This window comes from Narcine bancroftii, chromosome 4, assembly GCF_036971445.1.
Source record: "Narcine bancroftii isolate sNarBan1 chromosome 4, sNarBan1.hap1, whole genome shotgun sequence".
NCBI lineage: Eukaryota > Metazoa > Chordata > Chondrichthyes > Torpediniformes > Narcinidae > Narcine > Narcine bancroftii.
In genome coordinates, this window is record NC_091472.1 from 280,550,327 (window position 1) to 280,567,490 (window position 17,164).

General features: G+C 37.7%; 1 protein-coding gene across 7 annotated transcripts in view; it reads right to left on the reverse strand.

Moving 5' to 3' along the window:
* Positions 1-2,689: 2,689 nt before the first annotated feature.
* Positions 2,690-17,164, reverse strand: part of ccnt2a (cyclin T2a) — a 28,423-nt gene continuing 13,948 nt past the window's right edge. For 2 of the 7 annotated variants that reach the window (XM_069935191.1, XM_069935193.1), the window contains 5 exons: positions 11,789-11,851; positions 11,619-11,664; positions 10,087-10,250; positions 5,448-5,518; positions 2,690-5,354 (listed from right to left, as the gene is read on the reverse strand). In XM_069935191.1, the coding sequence (XP_069791292.1) occupies positions 3,927-5,354; positions 5,448-5,518; positions 10,087-10,250; positions 11,619-11,664; positions 11,789-11,851 (1,772 nt within the window). In that variant the 3' untranslated portion in view covers positions 2,690-3,926. Of the gene's footprint in view, positions 5,355-5,447; positions 5,519-10,086; positions 10,251-10,487; positions 11,190-11,292; positions 11,665-11,788; positions 11,852-17,164 lie in introns of those variants that run through there. The other 5 variants (XM_069935194.1, XR_011356722.1, XR_011356723.1 and 2 more) reach the window with 5 other exon arrangements.

A 17,164-nucleotide genomic window follows, 5' to 3' on the forward strand; every position in this document is an offset into this window, starting at 1 on the left:
CAATTTTTTGAAGCATTGAAGTTTGATCATTTCCACACTTTAAATGATAATCAATTTTTAACCTTGACCATCAATATTTCCTTATTAATTTAACTTTAAAATGAACAATGGTCAGGACACTGAATATTTCAAGAGTATTAAAGGTGCATTGCAATAAGCACAGTTCCATTTTTTTTGGTCAAGGAATGATATGAGTGAAGTCACAAAGAGTAATTGGAATTGAAAAACCGTCGACCTAAATTTCAAATGCAGGTTAAAATATCAAATTTTCACATTCTCATTTAACCACACATCCTTGCTTTAACCAATCAACAGCCACAGAAATACAAGTTCAAAGATTAACACTGAACATTCTTGACAAGGCTGAGAAAAGTTCCAACAATAAGATTTTATTCAAATATTATCCTTTCAATTCTTTGAAGATTAGTATGACACAAATATATACAATGGATTAAATACAATAGTAGAATTAAACTGAATTATAATGTATTTATCTGCTTCAGGTCAAAAAATGAAAAAATATATAAGTAAGTAGCCAAGATTGGAGACACACCTACAGGTTACGTTCAATCTTCAGATTGGTGTGGGAAGGCAGCAAAAGTCCATAAAAAATTGGAAATCAACTATTTTATGGACATGAAAAAAATTTCAGACATTTGAATGGATTTTTACTAACTCTCAGAAGAGCCCTCAATGAAACTGCAATGTTAATTAAGCTGACATCATAGTGCTTGGAATTGGAAGGCCTTTGGCATTTATTTCCAAGTATTCAGTCGAATTTGGCACTGAACAGCCATGAATGTTGCAGTGCATTCATATAATAAACAGCAACTAGTCACTGTGATTGTTTCGTCGATTTACTGAGACATTCATAAAGGTTTGATTGATTGATGATGATGCATTCCCTTTCACCAAAAGGTTCCGATATACCTGATCGTAAAGAAAATTATACAATGTGCAATGCAATTTTTTGAAGCATTGAAGTTTGATCATTTCCACACTTTAAATGATAATCAATTTTTAACCTTGACCATTGAAGCATTTGGTTTCACTTCTTTTCTGAAATTTTTAAATTTGTTCATTTCCTTAGTAAATTATCCCTCCGGAATTTCAGGTCAATGATAAAAATCTTGTCTTTACCCAAAGACAAAAACATTTTAAACACCTATTACCCACAAAACACAATGAAAATTAAGAATGCCTGCAGATTCTAAAATTGGCAAATGGCTGCATTTTGCACCCCCTGAACAAACAAAATATAAATCTGCTGAAGAAACATGTACATGCTTATGGATCATAAAGCACCATGAAAGTGCTTTTATTATCTGAACAAAACTTCAGAGATATGTTTCACAAGAATCTTAATAACCATTAATCCCTCAATTGGTTTAACAGGTTATTTTAAGATTTATTTTTTTGAATCATCCTTTCCTTCTGCATCGATGAAGATGTACTAAAATGCATCTGATTTTTTTTTTGATTGGCTTCAGAATTTTAACAAACCAAGTGAACACAACGAGTTTAGAAAAGAATTGCTGATCAGCACAACAGGACCTCAATGCATCAAAACAAACAAATTTTTTAAATGTTGAGGTCAATCTTAAATAAGCAACAAAAAATCTGTAGAATTAAAACTGGAACAGAAATAATAAGGAAGTGCTGCCAATCAAAGAGGAAGCTGTAATTACTTGTATGATATGAAAATGGCTCTCAAAACTTGACAAGCACCTTAAAGGGGAAACCAAGTGCTGATTTTAATGGATCTTGGTACAGTTTGTAAGGCATTGTCGGCACACTTGAATTATGACACTTTTTTCATTATCCTCACTTTCTTTTAGTTAAGTTTTCCTTTATTAAAATCCTGAAAATTGGCATGGTCAAGCTTTAATACTGTGAAGCATTAACCTCACCTAATATTAGGCTTTTTCAAGGATAAAATATCCCACATGAATATTTAAATACTTGCACAAACTTAGAGTAAGATTCTTTAAAATAACTTTAAAAGTTAAATTATTTAATTTGAAGACAAAATTTTGCATTATATTTGGCTGTTTTTGAACGTAAACATTATATACAATGCCAAGTTAAAGCACACTAGTACCTGTACGGGAGAAAGGTGTAAAATTAACATCACAATTCTGTAACACGGTGACAAAAATTCTGAAAGTATCCCTGCATCAATCACTGCTGGGATATTTGCTTCATTATCAAACTACATGGTAGAAGAAAACAACTTAAAAGGGGAAAACTGGGCCCTCCATACAAAAAAAAAAGCTTAAGTGTACTGATACCAATAAAATGTAACAGGAAATATTGTTTTTATCTCAGGCTAATTTCATTGTGGTACAGTATGCAGTGAGCCACAGATCAGAATGAAAATATTTAGATAGTTTTAAAAGTGCTTCTCCGTACCTTAAGGAATGTGATATCCTCACTATTCATCTAGTAGTCAAATAGCATTAGTAGTAATCTCTCAGAACCCATAATTCACAAGTAATCCAGAGGAACTTGGGAATCGGAAGGAATATGCAATTTTAATCCAGACAAAATTTTGCTAGTTAAAACCCCACTCCCTTCTTCTCCCACTATTCTAAAAACACTTCTCCAAATCCTAAAGGGTTTATTATTTGAATGATGTGACAGAGCAGCACTTTATATGACAGCGTAAAGAAAAACTACAGAAACAATGTGAGTAACCATCACATTTATTGGTGAATTCAACTTTTTTTCCAGTAGTAAAAAGGTAATATCTGACCAATTACAGCAATTATTTTACATTAGAATACAGCTCGAAGAGTACTTTAGTCTCAGACATTTAGGTCCTAAACCACTGTTTTATCATTAGAAGTACGAGTTAATCTTGCATTTTCCTCCACATCATACAAACAAAACAATTTGTTTTTTGTAACCATGGTGCTTATAATGGCTATAAAGGTCAGACAATATCTTTTTTAAGATGCTTACTTGTGTGGTTGACTGCAAACCTATATAGGCCTGAAAAAAGAAATCACATTAACAGCAACTTGTTCCTTTTAGTTTATAATCCAAACATACAGAAGCCGGAAAGTTAAGATCCAATTGACACTGATCCCTGTTGAATATTAAGATGTATTTGAAGTAATATTTCTAGAAGAGCTAACCTAAAAAAATAGCTATTACACATGTGGCTTGACTTCTCTCCTACACGAGTCTCGACAATATCTTTAAATGTTACATTAATAACTCCATGTCATCAAGAAACAGCACGGTATCTGGGTAAATTACTTCAACAAGCCATGAAAAATGTTAAATGCACTTTATAGCAAAGTCAGTCATATGTAAACCTCTCTTTTTATAAAAAAAAACTTTTTATACTTACAAGCAGCTCCAAACCTGAGTATTCATAGTACATCTAAACATACAAAAATGTATGTACATTTTTCTCCACTTTCTGGTAAACTAATACAGTTGTCTCTAATGTTCATTTTACATCCCTTTTGTCCTAGAAACATGCAAAGTCACGATACGATAAAAGGACAAAAATGAAATTTGAAAAAAAAAATTGCACTCCTTTGAAATGTAGCAATATGAACAAAGGCTTTGACAGCAAAACCAATGAGCTGCCACATCACTGGTGTGCACAACACATTAGGCATTAAACTTTCACAAGCAGCAGGTCTGCCATCTTTAATTTTCAATTGCTGAAATATCGGCAAAATTAAATATGCACATTTCATGCTAGAAGTTACAGTATTTGTCATTATAATACTATGTGTAGAGCACAACCATTCCAACCTTCACCTCTGATTACGCTAATCTCCTTTTGAAAGTGGAGAATGGGGAAGCAATGCGCAGATCTGATGGAAGCAGAGGCAGCGATGGCATGGGTCACAGCTGGATAAAGAGGGAGAAGAATTCCAGCTTCAAACACAGGCTGCGAGTTACGGCTACATGTTCACTCCTTGGGCACTTAAGAGTGACTCCAGCATATCGTAAGTATCTTTGTAGTCCTTGTGCTGGGTGTTTGCATTGTACTCTGGATTGGCGTTGTGACCGTTGGCCTCTGTAGGTTTCCTATCCAGTTTCATGAGGGTGCTGAGTTGTCCATAGCCCACCTGGTATGTGACAGTGGGAGGAGGGGAGGAGGGAAGGTTAAGAATTAAGTTGTAAGGGTATATATACTGCTTCACAGAGGAGGAAGAAGAAGAGGAAGAGGAAGAAGAGCTAGATGAAGTACCTGCAGTCTTGGAGGTTTTGCTCATTTTGGGATGGTGGTTGTGAGCAGCATCACTGGCGTGCACCCTCTTGCGTGAAGAGCTGGAGCCAGTGGAACTGCCATCACTGCTCAGACCTACGGGACTCCGCAATGCTCCTCCTTTCGACCCTTCAGTGCCGTGTCTACTACTGCCACTATGCGAATGCTTATGGCTGCTACTATGGCGATGATGGTGAGAAGAATGGTCCTTGCGCTTCTCCTTATGTTCCTTCCCTGCATGTGGACTTGTGTGCTTGCTCTTACCACTGCCCTCATCTGAGGAGCTGTGTCTTTCAGAGGAAGGAAATTTAATTTTCATTTTTAGTTCTTCCTTAGTTTTCTCTGTGGGTGGGATGGGGATTCGCAATTTAAGTAAACCCTTTTCCTTTTTATCTGCTGCATGTCTCTCTGATTTTTCAGCAGAAATTGGAATTTTCATTTTAATTGGAGAAGTCACAGCATTGCTATTATGCTGCATTTGCTGTTGTGCTGGCACACGCTTTTTCTGTTGTTCTATCATGGCTTGAGCAGCAGAGGCATACTGCTCTTTCACATCAGATTCCAGCGTTTCTAGCTTGCGTTTTTGTACTGCAAGTTCTGCAGCAAATTTCTCTCTATATCTGTCCAAAGCTAATTTTTGAGGTGCTGGTACAGTTGGAAGAGGGAAACCATGATGTTTGCCATTACCAGATTTAAGATGTTCATGCTTACTAGATGAATGCCCTGGTCCCTTTTCTGCTCGATGATGACTTTGAGTCACTTGTCCAGAAGTGGATTGCTGCACACAGATGATGTCATTTTTATGGACAGAAGCAGGTAATTCTGGTTTATGAGAATGAGCTTGCTCCATGTGCTGATGAGGATGCTGAGGCCAATCTTGTTGGGAGGTAGAACTGAATGATGCAGTAGCCATCATTTCAGGAACATGCACCGGAATTGGAATACCACCAGAGTTCAATGATGCAGGGAGAGCATTGGTGGAATTTGATTTAGGAAAGCTCGCACTTGAAGCAGGATCACCACCAACAGAACATGTAGCTTCGTGAGGGCCAGATGAACCAGGAAGAACATTATCAGCTATTTGACCATCTACTTTTGGTTTCTTTGCAGCCTGATTAGCCTATAAAAGAAGCAAAATCAGAATGGAAGCTAGTATTTATAACAGCATTAGAAATAAGACTTCCAAATTTTGTCAATCCAAACTATATTTTACCCTCCAGTTTCGTATCCTTTTCAATCTGCTTGGAGTTTTCTCCAGTATTTGCAGAAATTCATGTGTTAACTCTGGAAACAAAATTCAAAATCATGGTTAGTAGATGAAAACTTGTGAAAAATTTCAAAAAAAAGTACTACCAACTTACCACAATCACATATTTTTAAATTTTCCAGGGTAGATGATTTCTTTCTACAAACTTTTCAATCAACATTTATAATGTTACATTTCCAAATAAATTGTGAGATAACAAATGAGTTAAATGTGCCAGTATATCTTTTAAGATTTTTCTTTTCTTTTTTGGCTTGGCTTCGCGGACGAAGATTTATGGAGGGGTAATGTCCACGTCAGCTGGAGGCTCGTTTGTGGCTGACAAGTCCGATGCGTGACAGGCAGACACGGTTGCAGCGGTTGCAGCAATAGAACTCAGAATTTACGGGGAAGACTATTTTGAAAATTGTTTCAACTTTTTCAGTTTCTCAGTTGTACGATTAATTATCAGTTAGAATAGCTGGACACCATATACAATCAACTACAAATATGTGTCACTTAACGTCCATTCGGGCAACGCCCGAATGCATGTCTGTCGTCCCATAAGGTTATAACAGAGTTCAGAAATCTCGATCTGAAAATGGGACGTAGAGGACGTACACAACCTCCCAAACACATGTCTTTTGTATAAAATGGTTTATGTATGTAGGTATTGTACTTTCTATCTATCATGGCTCCCAAACACAACAAAACCAGTGATAGCAGCAACAAGAGGCAAAGGAGAAGAATCAATTTGGAGGTGAAACATAAGGTTATTAAACAAATGATATTGCTATTGCTCGAGATTTAGTCATGTTGCACTCAGCAATCACAACGATCCTCAAAAACAGAAAATCTTTTCCAGGATCAACTCCACTGAAAGCTACGAGGTTAAAGAAAATGCATGGGGCACCTATATCAGATATGGAGAAATTACTAATGACGTGAATTGAGGACCAAACACAAAAGCAAGTCCCTCTCAGTACGTTGACGATCATTGCTAAGGCACAAAACTTGTTCCAGATGCTTAAAGAAAAAGCAGGAAAAACTACAATATTGAGTTTAGTGCTAGCTCAGGCACTTCAAACAATGTTTTTCACTGCAAAATATGGCGAGCTCTCCACTGGCCACCGTGACAGAGGTGCACCAAAGAAAAGGTACAAGGACTGCCTAAAGAAATCTCTTGGTGCCTGCCACATTGACCACCGCCAGTGGGCTGATATCGCCTCAAACCGTGCATCTTGGTGCCTCACAGTTTGGCGGGCAGCAACCTCCTTTGAAGACCGCAGAGCCCACCTCACTGACAAAAGGCAAAGGAGGAAAAACCCAACACCCAACCAACCAATTTTCCCCTGCAGCCGCTGCAACCGTGTCTGCCTGTCCCGCATCGGACTTGTCAGCCACAAACGAGCCTGCAGCTGACGTGGACTTTTACCCCCTCCATAAATCTTCGTACGCGAAGCCAAGCCAAAGAAGATGAATGTGAATGCTGAGTCTGCATGTGCCAAGCCAGCAGAAGAATTTGTTGAAATCTTAAAACTTATTTAGAGGGAGATTATTTGCCCCAGCAAATTTTTAATTAGATGAAACCTCCTGATTCTGGAAGTGAATGTCTGAAAGGACCTTCATCCATAAGGTAAAGTCAATGCCAGGCTTTAAAGTTTTTAAAGACAGAATGGCAATGTTGTTAGGAGGGAATGTTGCTGGCTACAAGTTAAAGCCATTTCTTATTTGGTATAGTGAAAACCTCAGGCTTTACTGTTGAGAAGTTAATGTTCACTATATTTTTTGGATTTATACTTTGATAAATCTGGGTAATTTGCAATTGAAATCTGTCCAGAATTATTCCTTTGCATCTTTTTAGGACCAGCATTACATTTTAGACCAAGATCAGGATTTTTGGACTAAGATTTTGCCTTGGCTAATTTTTTTTTTTTATTAACACCATCTACTCTTGACCAAACCTTCCTTATTTGAAAGATTAAAGGAATTGTTTTTGTAGGTTTATTAACTGATGGTGATTTGATGTCTTTTGAACAACTTTCTACCAAATGTAATTTACCATACATGAATTTTTTTAAAAGATATTTACAGATTACAGTAATGTCTAATTATCTAACATTAGAACAACCATTTTGTTCCAGTTAAACCCTATCAAAAGGGATTAATTGGGACTATTTATACTCATATTAAATTTGAGACCAGTCCCCAAAGATAAGATTCGACAAACATGGGAATCAGAACTTCAACTAATATCATCTCCAGAAACATGGGGAAGAATTACTAGACTAGTTAATACTTCAATTTATGCATGACATTCTTTAATAGTTTAAATAGTTCGTAGAGCTTATACGTTTAGAGGTAAACTAGCTCGCATCTTTCCTAATACGAGCTCCACTTTGTGATATACAAGTCAATGAAGCACATCGTATTGTCTGTTTTGGTCATGTTCTGTGTCATAAAATTTTGGGGAAGTTATTTTTTAAAACTCAATGATATTGGTTATTCAATTACAACTAAACCCCATAACTGCTTTTTTTGGAATTACAGATGTAGGTTGTTTACCTACTTCACATATCGAGTTGTAGCTTTTTCTAAACTATTAGCTAGAAGAGCCATTTTACTTCAATGGAAAAACTCTCCTTTATTATTTCAATGGCTTTCTCATGTTAGGTCTTTCTTAAATAAAGAAAAAAATCCGAAGTCGTACATTAGATCAATAGAAGAAACATGGAAACTATTTATTGATTACTTTCATGGGATATAACTGGTGTTATCCTATGAATTAACACTTTTCCAGACATAATAATTCTTGTGTTTTTGTAGGCATGGAACAGAGCTGTTTTAAACTATTCAACAGGTCAGTTTTTAATTTTTTTTTTTAAGTAGATTTGTTGGTTTTTTTTTTTAAATATATAGTCAATATGTCCATCTCAGCTTTCTTTGCTCAGAGAATTATTTCTAATATATCACATTTTCACTCTTTGGAATTTATGATACTTATACCAAGTAGACTTGGACATGCCATTTTGTGTCATAATCTATTCTCCTTATGCTGTATTATGAAATCTGAATAAAAAGATTGAAAAAATTAAAAAATCCCAGGGCTTTCAAGAATATTAACAAACATATCATACTGGTTTATTAAGGAGCAATTAAAAAGTCCTGGATGACAAATACTGTTTCAGGATGCCCTTCTTGATTGCTATGCCAGTGAAATGGAAAAGTACGGATTGGAAAAAGGCATACTTTTCAAGGTTTTGTTAATTGTAGACAATGCTCTCGGACACCCCTCTTTCAATAATGACCTCCACCCCAACATCAAAGTGGTGTTCCTCCCACCAAACACCACCTCTTTAATTTAGCCAATGGACTAAGGGGCATTCAAAGCCTACTGTGTGAGGAGGACCTCATACTGCTCAGAATGTTGCTGCAACTGATGGCACTGGCAAGCCTTGAAGGAGTACAATTTCCACTGCATTAAGAACCTTGCTAGGGTCTGGGATGAGGTCTCATAAGAGTGCATGAACGGCATATGGAAAAAATACTGAAATGGCATATGCATGACTTCAAGAGGTTTGAAAAAAAAATAATATTTTAAGTATTAATAGAGCTGTTGTTGACATGGTAAACAACAATCTGAACCTAGACATAGATGGTGAGGACATTGAAGAACTCTGAAGAGGTGGTTCCTGAGGAACTAACAAATAAATGAAGAGTTGCTGAAACTAGAGCAAGAGCGAATAGGTGAAGATGCAAGGGAAAAGGAAACTGCAGAAGAACAGAGGTAGAAGATGTTCACTGTTAAGGAGTAAGCCAAATTCTTTGTAGACCTTAACAGCTTGCAGAAGAGATGGACCCAAACACTGAGGCCTTTTCATTGCTGGAGAGGAATGCTCATGCAGAGTTTGCCGCATATAAAGAAATTTATGAAGAAAAAGCAAACAAGGAAAACAACACTGGACAAAATCTTGAAGAAGCCAACACCTCGCCAAGAGCCTCAGCCAGGTCCTTCAGGCATTACAGATTGACAATTCATCAATGGAGGTTATTTGAACTGAAATTCTTCCAGTGGAAGATAATGAGATAGTTGAGAACAGTGTTGTGGATGATCCAGATTGCCTTTGTTAAGTTGTGTGCGATATAGGCTAAGAAAGTGCTTACATAAAAGTTTAAAAGTGAAAAAAAGTAAACAGTTTAATTTAGCGCTAGTTCCGTATCCGATAGAACTGTGAAGTATATACAGTAATATGGTGTTCGCACAACATCCACATCGCATAACAGCCAATTTCACACAATTCTTTTTAACATAACACTGATGCTACTTTTCTTATTTTAGTCTGTTTTCATGGAAGGACTAGAAAAAGGACTTCTTGGAAATAAAAATACTTTAGTCATAGAATAGATTTCAGTCAACTATCAATGACTGGTGTGCTGAAGGAAGACTAACACAGCATGTATTATCAAGAGTTATGACAGCTCAGCATACTTTTGAAAATGCAAAGCATTTGGAATTTACATTAAATTGCTCTATTATAAATGACTGTGGTATAAAACACATTCAGCAGCAAGTATTTTTGCTTTCAATTCCCTTCAATTTACAACTAACCATCAAGTAATTCCAGAGTCACAGATGGATCCACATATTCCCACCAGTGTTTCCCATCTGTGGATACAGGTATCTCCCAGTTGGACCACTTGCAAGCCAGATGAATACACACGCATGCTATCACGGTAGGTTTGTACTGCAAGCAAAATGTTGTCAGGTGCAAACTGAAGTGGAGAACATTGAAGATTGGTGGATCATGGAAAAAAATACAGAAAAACAGGAAGCTATTTAATTGCTGAGTAAAAATATATACATTGAAATCTGCAGAAGGTGGGTCACACTTCCAGTACAAGGCTGAAAATGGGGCTACCATTGAAGAACATGTTTCAAGTAGACATGTCCATAAATGGAAGTAATGCATACACCATTATACATGGGCACAAATGAAAAATTCTTGTCACCTTAATATGCATGTCCTTTTCCAGGCAGTTCTCAATGTTTGCAAGGCAAAAGCCTGGCCATAAAAAAAATCAAAACATTTAGTAATGTGATAATTTCAGTAAGCCTAACAATATTTTATTTTTGCAATGAAAATTTCCTGACATTTTGTCTCGCCAAACATTTACTGATTTCTTGCACTCGACAGCATTAATGTCAAAACACCCATTTGGAAGGGAACATCCAAAATCAATTACTTTTGAAAGTTAGATCATTAGTTTATTCGAGATGTGACTTTAATTAAACCAACTAGCTAATAGTTATTGAAAGTACATATATGGATAAAATCGAGTCCCTACAGAATCTACTGAGGCCTTCCCCCCACCTTCCTCTAATCCAGTCTGAATAATTTGCTCTGCAACTCATATTTTGGAGGTTAATATCAATGATTTACCATTATGCAGTAGATATGGCCTCAAAATTACAATTTTAATTCTGTAAAAATAGTGCCTTTCTTCAGATACCAAGGTGGAGTAATTTGATCATTGTCAAATAGCAAGTCATTTAAAAGTTACTTTTGCAAAGGTGGTACTTCCTGCAATAGCATTCTTATTACCTACTTTTAGCTCTTCCAGTCAATTTAAGGCCCAGTGAATCATTTCCACATAAACTGGAAGTACAACCCAACAACTTGCAGTTGATAAAATGAATTGTAATGCTTTAATCTGAAAACATTAAAATATTGTTAGAAAATGTCAAATAATTATGGAAAAAATAAATTCTGCAATTCAACGAGAAGTGTAAAATGTTAAATACTTTTATACTTACCATGCTGTGTGTGAATTCTAGGTTAAGTTTATCTCTTTGCAATCTTTAGTTGCTATTCAGGCTACCAATTTTTAGAGTTATGCACTCAGAATCGAGTTAATGTAATCAGTGAGCAGCACTACACTTCTCATTGTGCATTTAACCCCTTAGTGTCCAAAATACCCTTGTACTGTACACCGCACTGCAAACAGAGAAGCACCATCGTGACAGACGAAGGGACATTTCTCTGTTGCAACAAGGGCTTGGGACACTGATAAGGGGGCCCTGCAGTAAGGGAAGCAATAGTGTGCCTGAAACTGTGCAACAAAGAGGGTCAGGATAACAACCTGTTGGTAGCCATGAAATAGGATGTCTGTGCCAAATCCTTGCTTGCTGTAATAAAAATAAAGTAAAATTAGTCCAAAAAATCAAAATAGCTTAAATATATTTAGTTACCACTCACTACATTCTATACTGGAAATAAAATGAAATTCTGTATATTAGGTGAAAAACTTACCTCTCACTAATTGGGTACATTTCACCACATCAGTATGAGGGTGTTCAATAGTGATCTCAAAACCTGAAAAATTAAGTATCTTAAATTAACCCCAAACAATGGCTCATTTACCACACCATAGGAAATCTATTTATTTTAAAGTTTAAAAAAAAATTACAAAAGCAATTGTGAACTCAAATAAATGAATTAAAAACATCAAATCTTTTGCAAATCGGCACGTCACAAACAGTCCAAAATGTGCAAGGTCTTCAACATTGTGGCTCATTCATGTCCAAAATGATAAACTCTTGATAAGGTATATTCATAATACTTATAGATAATAACTTCTTCACAATCAGGAACTCAAGGCAGCCCACTTATCACAGGCAAGAGAATAAGTAATAAGCTTGGCAAGTCATGAATATTTTACAAAAATATGCACTCATACTCAATATTCCACACTTTGCTAGAGCGCATCATGGCATACTGGTGAAAGTAGAGAAAAGTTAATATTCAAACTATTGAATAAAACAAGTCTTCCAAAGACTCTCAATAGCCCTTCATCAAGTTGCACAAACAAGTTCTCAGGTTATGCAAGGAGAAAGACCTGCAGATAATGACATTTGCTACAGGAAATACAAGATGTCAGATTTAGGTTTTGGTAATTTTTTTGCATTGTGGAATAAATGGCTTTGTGGCTAAGTTTGCAGATGATATAAAGATAGGTGGAGGAGCAGGTGGTGATGAGGAAAGAGGCAGAATTACCACTCATTGGTAGTGCATAAAATACCAAAAATCTAAGGAAATTTTCATTCCAAAAATAATGTACATATGTAAACAAATAAAGAAATGTAAATAAACTGGTGGTGCAATTCAGAGGAAAAAAATCAGTAACGTTCAAAAGAAAGAATCCTTAAATTAATGTTGCTGAGTCTAATGGTGGATGGGTAGCAGCTGTTCCTGAACTTGGTGGTACAAATCTTTTGGTACCTACACTGCTTTCTTGATGGTTGCAGTGAGAACAGAGCATGTGCTGGGTAATGTGGATCCTTGATGACAGCATTTCCTGTGGATGATCTTGATGGTGGGTAAAGTTTTTCTTGTGATGCCCTGGGCTGTGTTCACTACCTTTTGCAGGATTTTGCACTCAGGGTTATTGGTGTTTCCATATCATGCAGCTAGTTAGTACACTTACCACCACACATCTGTAGGAATTTTGACAGGATTTCCAATGTCATACCAAACCTCTGCAAACTCTTGAGGAAGTAGGAGCTGATGTGCTTTCTTCACAATGTGTTGAGTCCAGGAAAGATCCTTTGAGATTGTGATTCCCAAGAACTTAAATTTCCTCACCCTCTCCACCTGATCTTCAAATGAACCTCTGGATTTCCCTTCCTGAAATCAATAATCACCTCCTTGGTCTTGGGGACATTGAATGTGAGGTTGTTGGTGCACCATTCAGTCAAGTTTTCAATCTTTCTTCTGTATGCCATTTAAAAAAAAATCTAACTCATTACCATGGTATCGTCAATGAACCCATAGATGGTGTTGTTGATGTACCAAGCCAGTCAGGTATATAGTGAGTAGAGCAGGGAGCCAAGAACGCAGAGAAGCCTTGTGATGTTCTGGAACTGATAGAGATCATGGAGAAGTTCTTACCAATCCTCACGGATTGTGGACTGGAAGTGAAGAAATCCAGGATCCAAAAGGGTGTTGAGTCCAAGGTCATGGAATTTGCTGTCATGGGCAGCTGTAGAGGCCAAGTCATTGGGTGAATTTAAGGCAGAGATTGATAGATATCTATTCAATCAATTAGCACAATGCCTTTTCAGTGCCAGCGATCGGGACTGGGATTTGAATCCCACGTTGTTTGTAAGGAGTTTGTACATTCTCCCAGTGCCTGTGTGGGTTTTCTCCAGGGTCTCAGGTTTCCTCCCACCATTTGAAACATGCTGGGGATGTAGGTTAATTGGGTGGCACAGGCTCTTGAGCCTAAAAATTTACAAATTTAAACAATCAAGGTATCAAAGTTATGGGTAGACGGCAGGTGAGTGGCAGAATGGATCAGCTCAGGATGATACGGCTGAACAGACTTACTGGGCCAAATCGCCTACATCTGGTCCTTTGAAGGTAGCAGTTTCAAGATATAATCAGTATTGTTCCCTGCAGTACACCACTAACCACAGGCCTCCAATCCAAGTGCCAACCCTCCATTACCACCCTCTGTCTCCTACTATCAAGCCAATAATGTTTCCAGTTTGCCAGATTACTCTGGATCCCATGTAATTTGACCTTCCAGACAACATCATCATGTAGTACTTTGTCAAGGACCGGCCTAAAATCAATGTCAATCACCCTGCCACGATCATGTGCTTTTCTGGAGTTCAACAGTTGAAGGGGTAATTGAAGTCAGGTGTCACAAACATCACTATAAAAGTGACGGACTGCATGGCTAAAGATATGGCGCAGGAGGGAGGGCTTCATGTTTCTGGATCATTGGGCTCTCTTCCAGGAAAGGTGGGACCTGTTCCAATCAGACAGTTTGTATTTTAATTGGAGGGAAAAATATTCTTGCAGATAGGTTTGCTACTCTGGGGGGTTTTTAAACTACATTTGCAGGGGGATAGAAATCAGAGTGCCAGAGAGGATAGAGGAGTGGACAAGGAAATAGATGCTATAAATATTGCATGCACCATTATAAGTTAGGGTTGGACATGACAGAAATAGTCTCAGGTAACTCTATTTCAATGTAGGAAAGGCAGACGAGCTTAGAACGTTGATTGGCAAGTAAAATTATGACATTGTTGCCATTCGTGAAACTTGGTTCAGGAGGAGCAGGACTGCCAGCTCAATGTTCTGGCATTTTGTTGCTTTGGATGTGATAGAACCGGGGTTGGGGGTGGAGAGAGGCATTGCTCGTCATGGAAAATATCACAGCTGTGCTCAAGCAGAACAGACCAGAGGACTTGGGTGGAGCTGAGCAACTGCAAAGGTGTTACCACATTCATGGAGTTGTATGATAGACAGCTCAATAGTCAAAGAGAATTGGAGGTGCAAATCTGTAGAGAGATAGAAGACAGTTGCAGGAAACACAAGGCTGTGATAGTAGGCGATTTTAATTTTCCACATATTGACTGGGACTTCCATATTTTAAAAGGTCTGATGGCTTGGAGTTTATCAAATGTGCTCAGGAAAGTTTTCTAAATCAATAATACAGAAGTATCAACTGGAAAGTGCATTACTGGATCTCCTGTTAGGAATAAGACAGGAGAGGTGACAGAATTATGTGTAGGGGAAAATTTTGGGTCTAATGATCATAATGCCATTGGTTTCGTTAATTATCGAGAAGGATATGCCTGGGTCTCAGGTAGAGATTCTAAATTGGAGGAAGGCCAATTTTGAGGAAATGAGAAAGGATCTGGATTGTGTAGATTGGGATAAATTGTTTTCAAACATGGATGTGTTAATTGGAAGATCTTCAAAGATGAAATGTTGAAAGAACAGAGTTTGTATGTTCCTGTCAGGATTAAAGGCATGGTTAGCAGGCAGAGAGAACCATGGTCTTCAAGTGGTATTGGGGATCTGGTTCAGAAGATGTTAGGTGTATAGCAGGAAAAGGCAATACAGAGCAAGTGAGGTTCTTGAGGAATAAAAATCTCAAGAAAGAAATCAGGAAGGCTAAAAGAAGGTACGAGGCTGCTTTGGCAGACAATGGGAAGGAAGATCCTAAAGGTTTCTACAACTATATTAACAGCAAAAGAATAGTAAGAGACAAAATTGGTCTTTTAAAGATGGGGTAAGATCTTAAATGTTTTTTTCCCCACTCAGGAAACAGGCAGACACGTGGGAAAGTAAGGAAACCAAGCAGTGAATTCATGGAACCAACACAGATTAAAGAGGTGCATGCCACGTTAAAGCCAGTAAGAGTGGATAAATCCCCAGGGCCTGACAAGATAATCCCTCAGTCCTTGAGGGATGCTTGTGTAGAAATTGCAGGGGCTTTGACAGAAATATTTAAAAATGTCCTTAGCCACGGATGTGGTACTGGGGGATAGCTCACATTATTCCGTTGTTTGAAAGAGGCTCCAAATAACCCAGGAAATTATAAGACGGTAACCATAATGTCAGTAATAGGTAAATTATTGGAAGGTGTTTTAAGAGATCAAATATACAGATGTTGCTCGACATAATGGTATGATGGTGATATTCATTCTAATGAAAATACCTCTATGTAGTCACTTGGTACTGTAGTTTCACAATTTACCAAATGGTGTTGGTGTGATTGCCCATCAGCTGATGGATGCTTTGGCTAGTGCTATACAATATTTTATGATTAAAATTGGGGGGTTTTCAGCACAGAATAAAAGGTATTCAACAATTATAAAATAGGCTTTGTTTTAGATAAATTTGCCCAGCTGTAGGCTATGTTAAGTGGTCTAAGCACATTTAAAATAGGCTAGGCCATGATGTTCAGTAGGTGCAGTTCTCCCCCCCCCCCCACCCCCACCCTTACGATGGGTTTATTGGAACGTAACCCCATCGTAAGCCAAGGATCATCTGTACAATTATTTGGATAGCCAGGGACTAGTTTGGGGTAGTCAATCTAGCTTTGCACATGCCAAGTCGTGTTTAACTAATCGTATAGTTTTGAGAAAAATATCAGGAAAGTTGATGAAGGAAAGGCTGTGGATGTTGTCTGCATGGACTTTAGTTAGGCATTTGACAAGGTCCCACATGGGAGATTAGTCAGTAAGATTCAGACGCTCGGCATTCATGAAGTAGATAACTGGATTTCACAATGGCTAGATGGGAGAAGCCAGAGTTGCAGTGGATGATTGCTTCTCAGACTGGAAGCCAGTGATTAGTGTTATCATTCATCAATGATCTGGCTCATAAATGTGGCAAACTGGATCAGCAAGTTTTCAGATGACACTAATATTGGAGACATTGTGGACAGTGAAGAAGGTTTTCAAAACTTACCGTGGAATCTGGACCAGCTGGAAAAATAGGCTGAGAAATGCCAGATGAAATTTAATTCAGACAAGTGTAAGGTGTATTTTGGAAGGAGAAACCAAAAAAGTGCATATACAGTAAATGGTTGGGCATGGAAGAGTGCAGTAGAGCACAGGGATCTGGGAATACAGATAGACAATTCCCTGAAAGTGGCGTAACAGGTGGATAGGGTTGTAAAGAGAGATTTTGGCATATTGGCCTTCATCAATTAAAGTACAGTGGAACCCTGTTATAACGCGATATTTGGGGTGCCCCCTCCCAAAACACGTCACGAAAAAAGCAGGGTCATGCCAAATCGGGGTTTCACTGCGTACAGTATATATGCATATTAATCACTGCACCACACACCAACCCCCCTCCATCATTCACGGCAGCACACCCCTC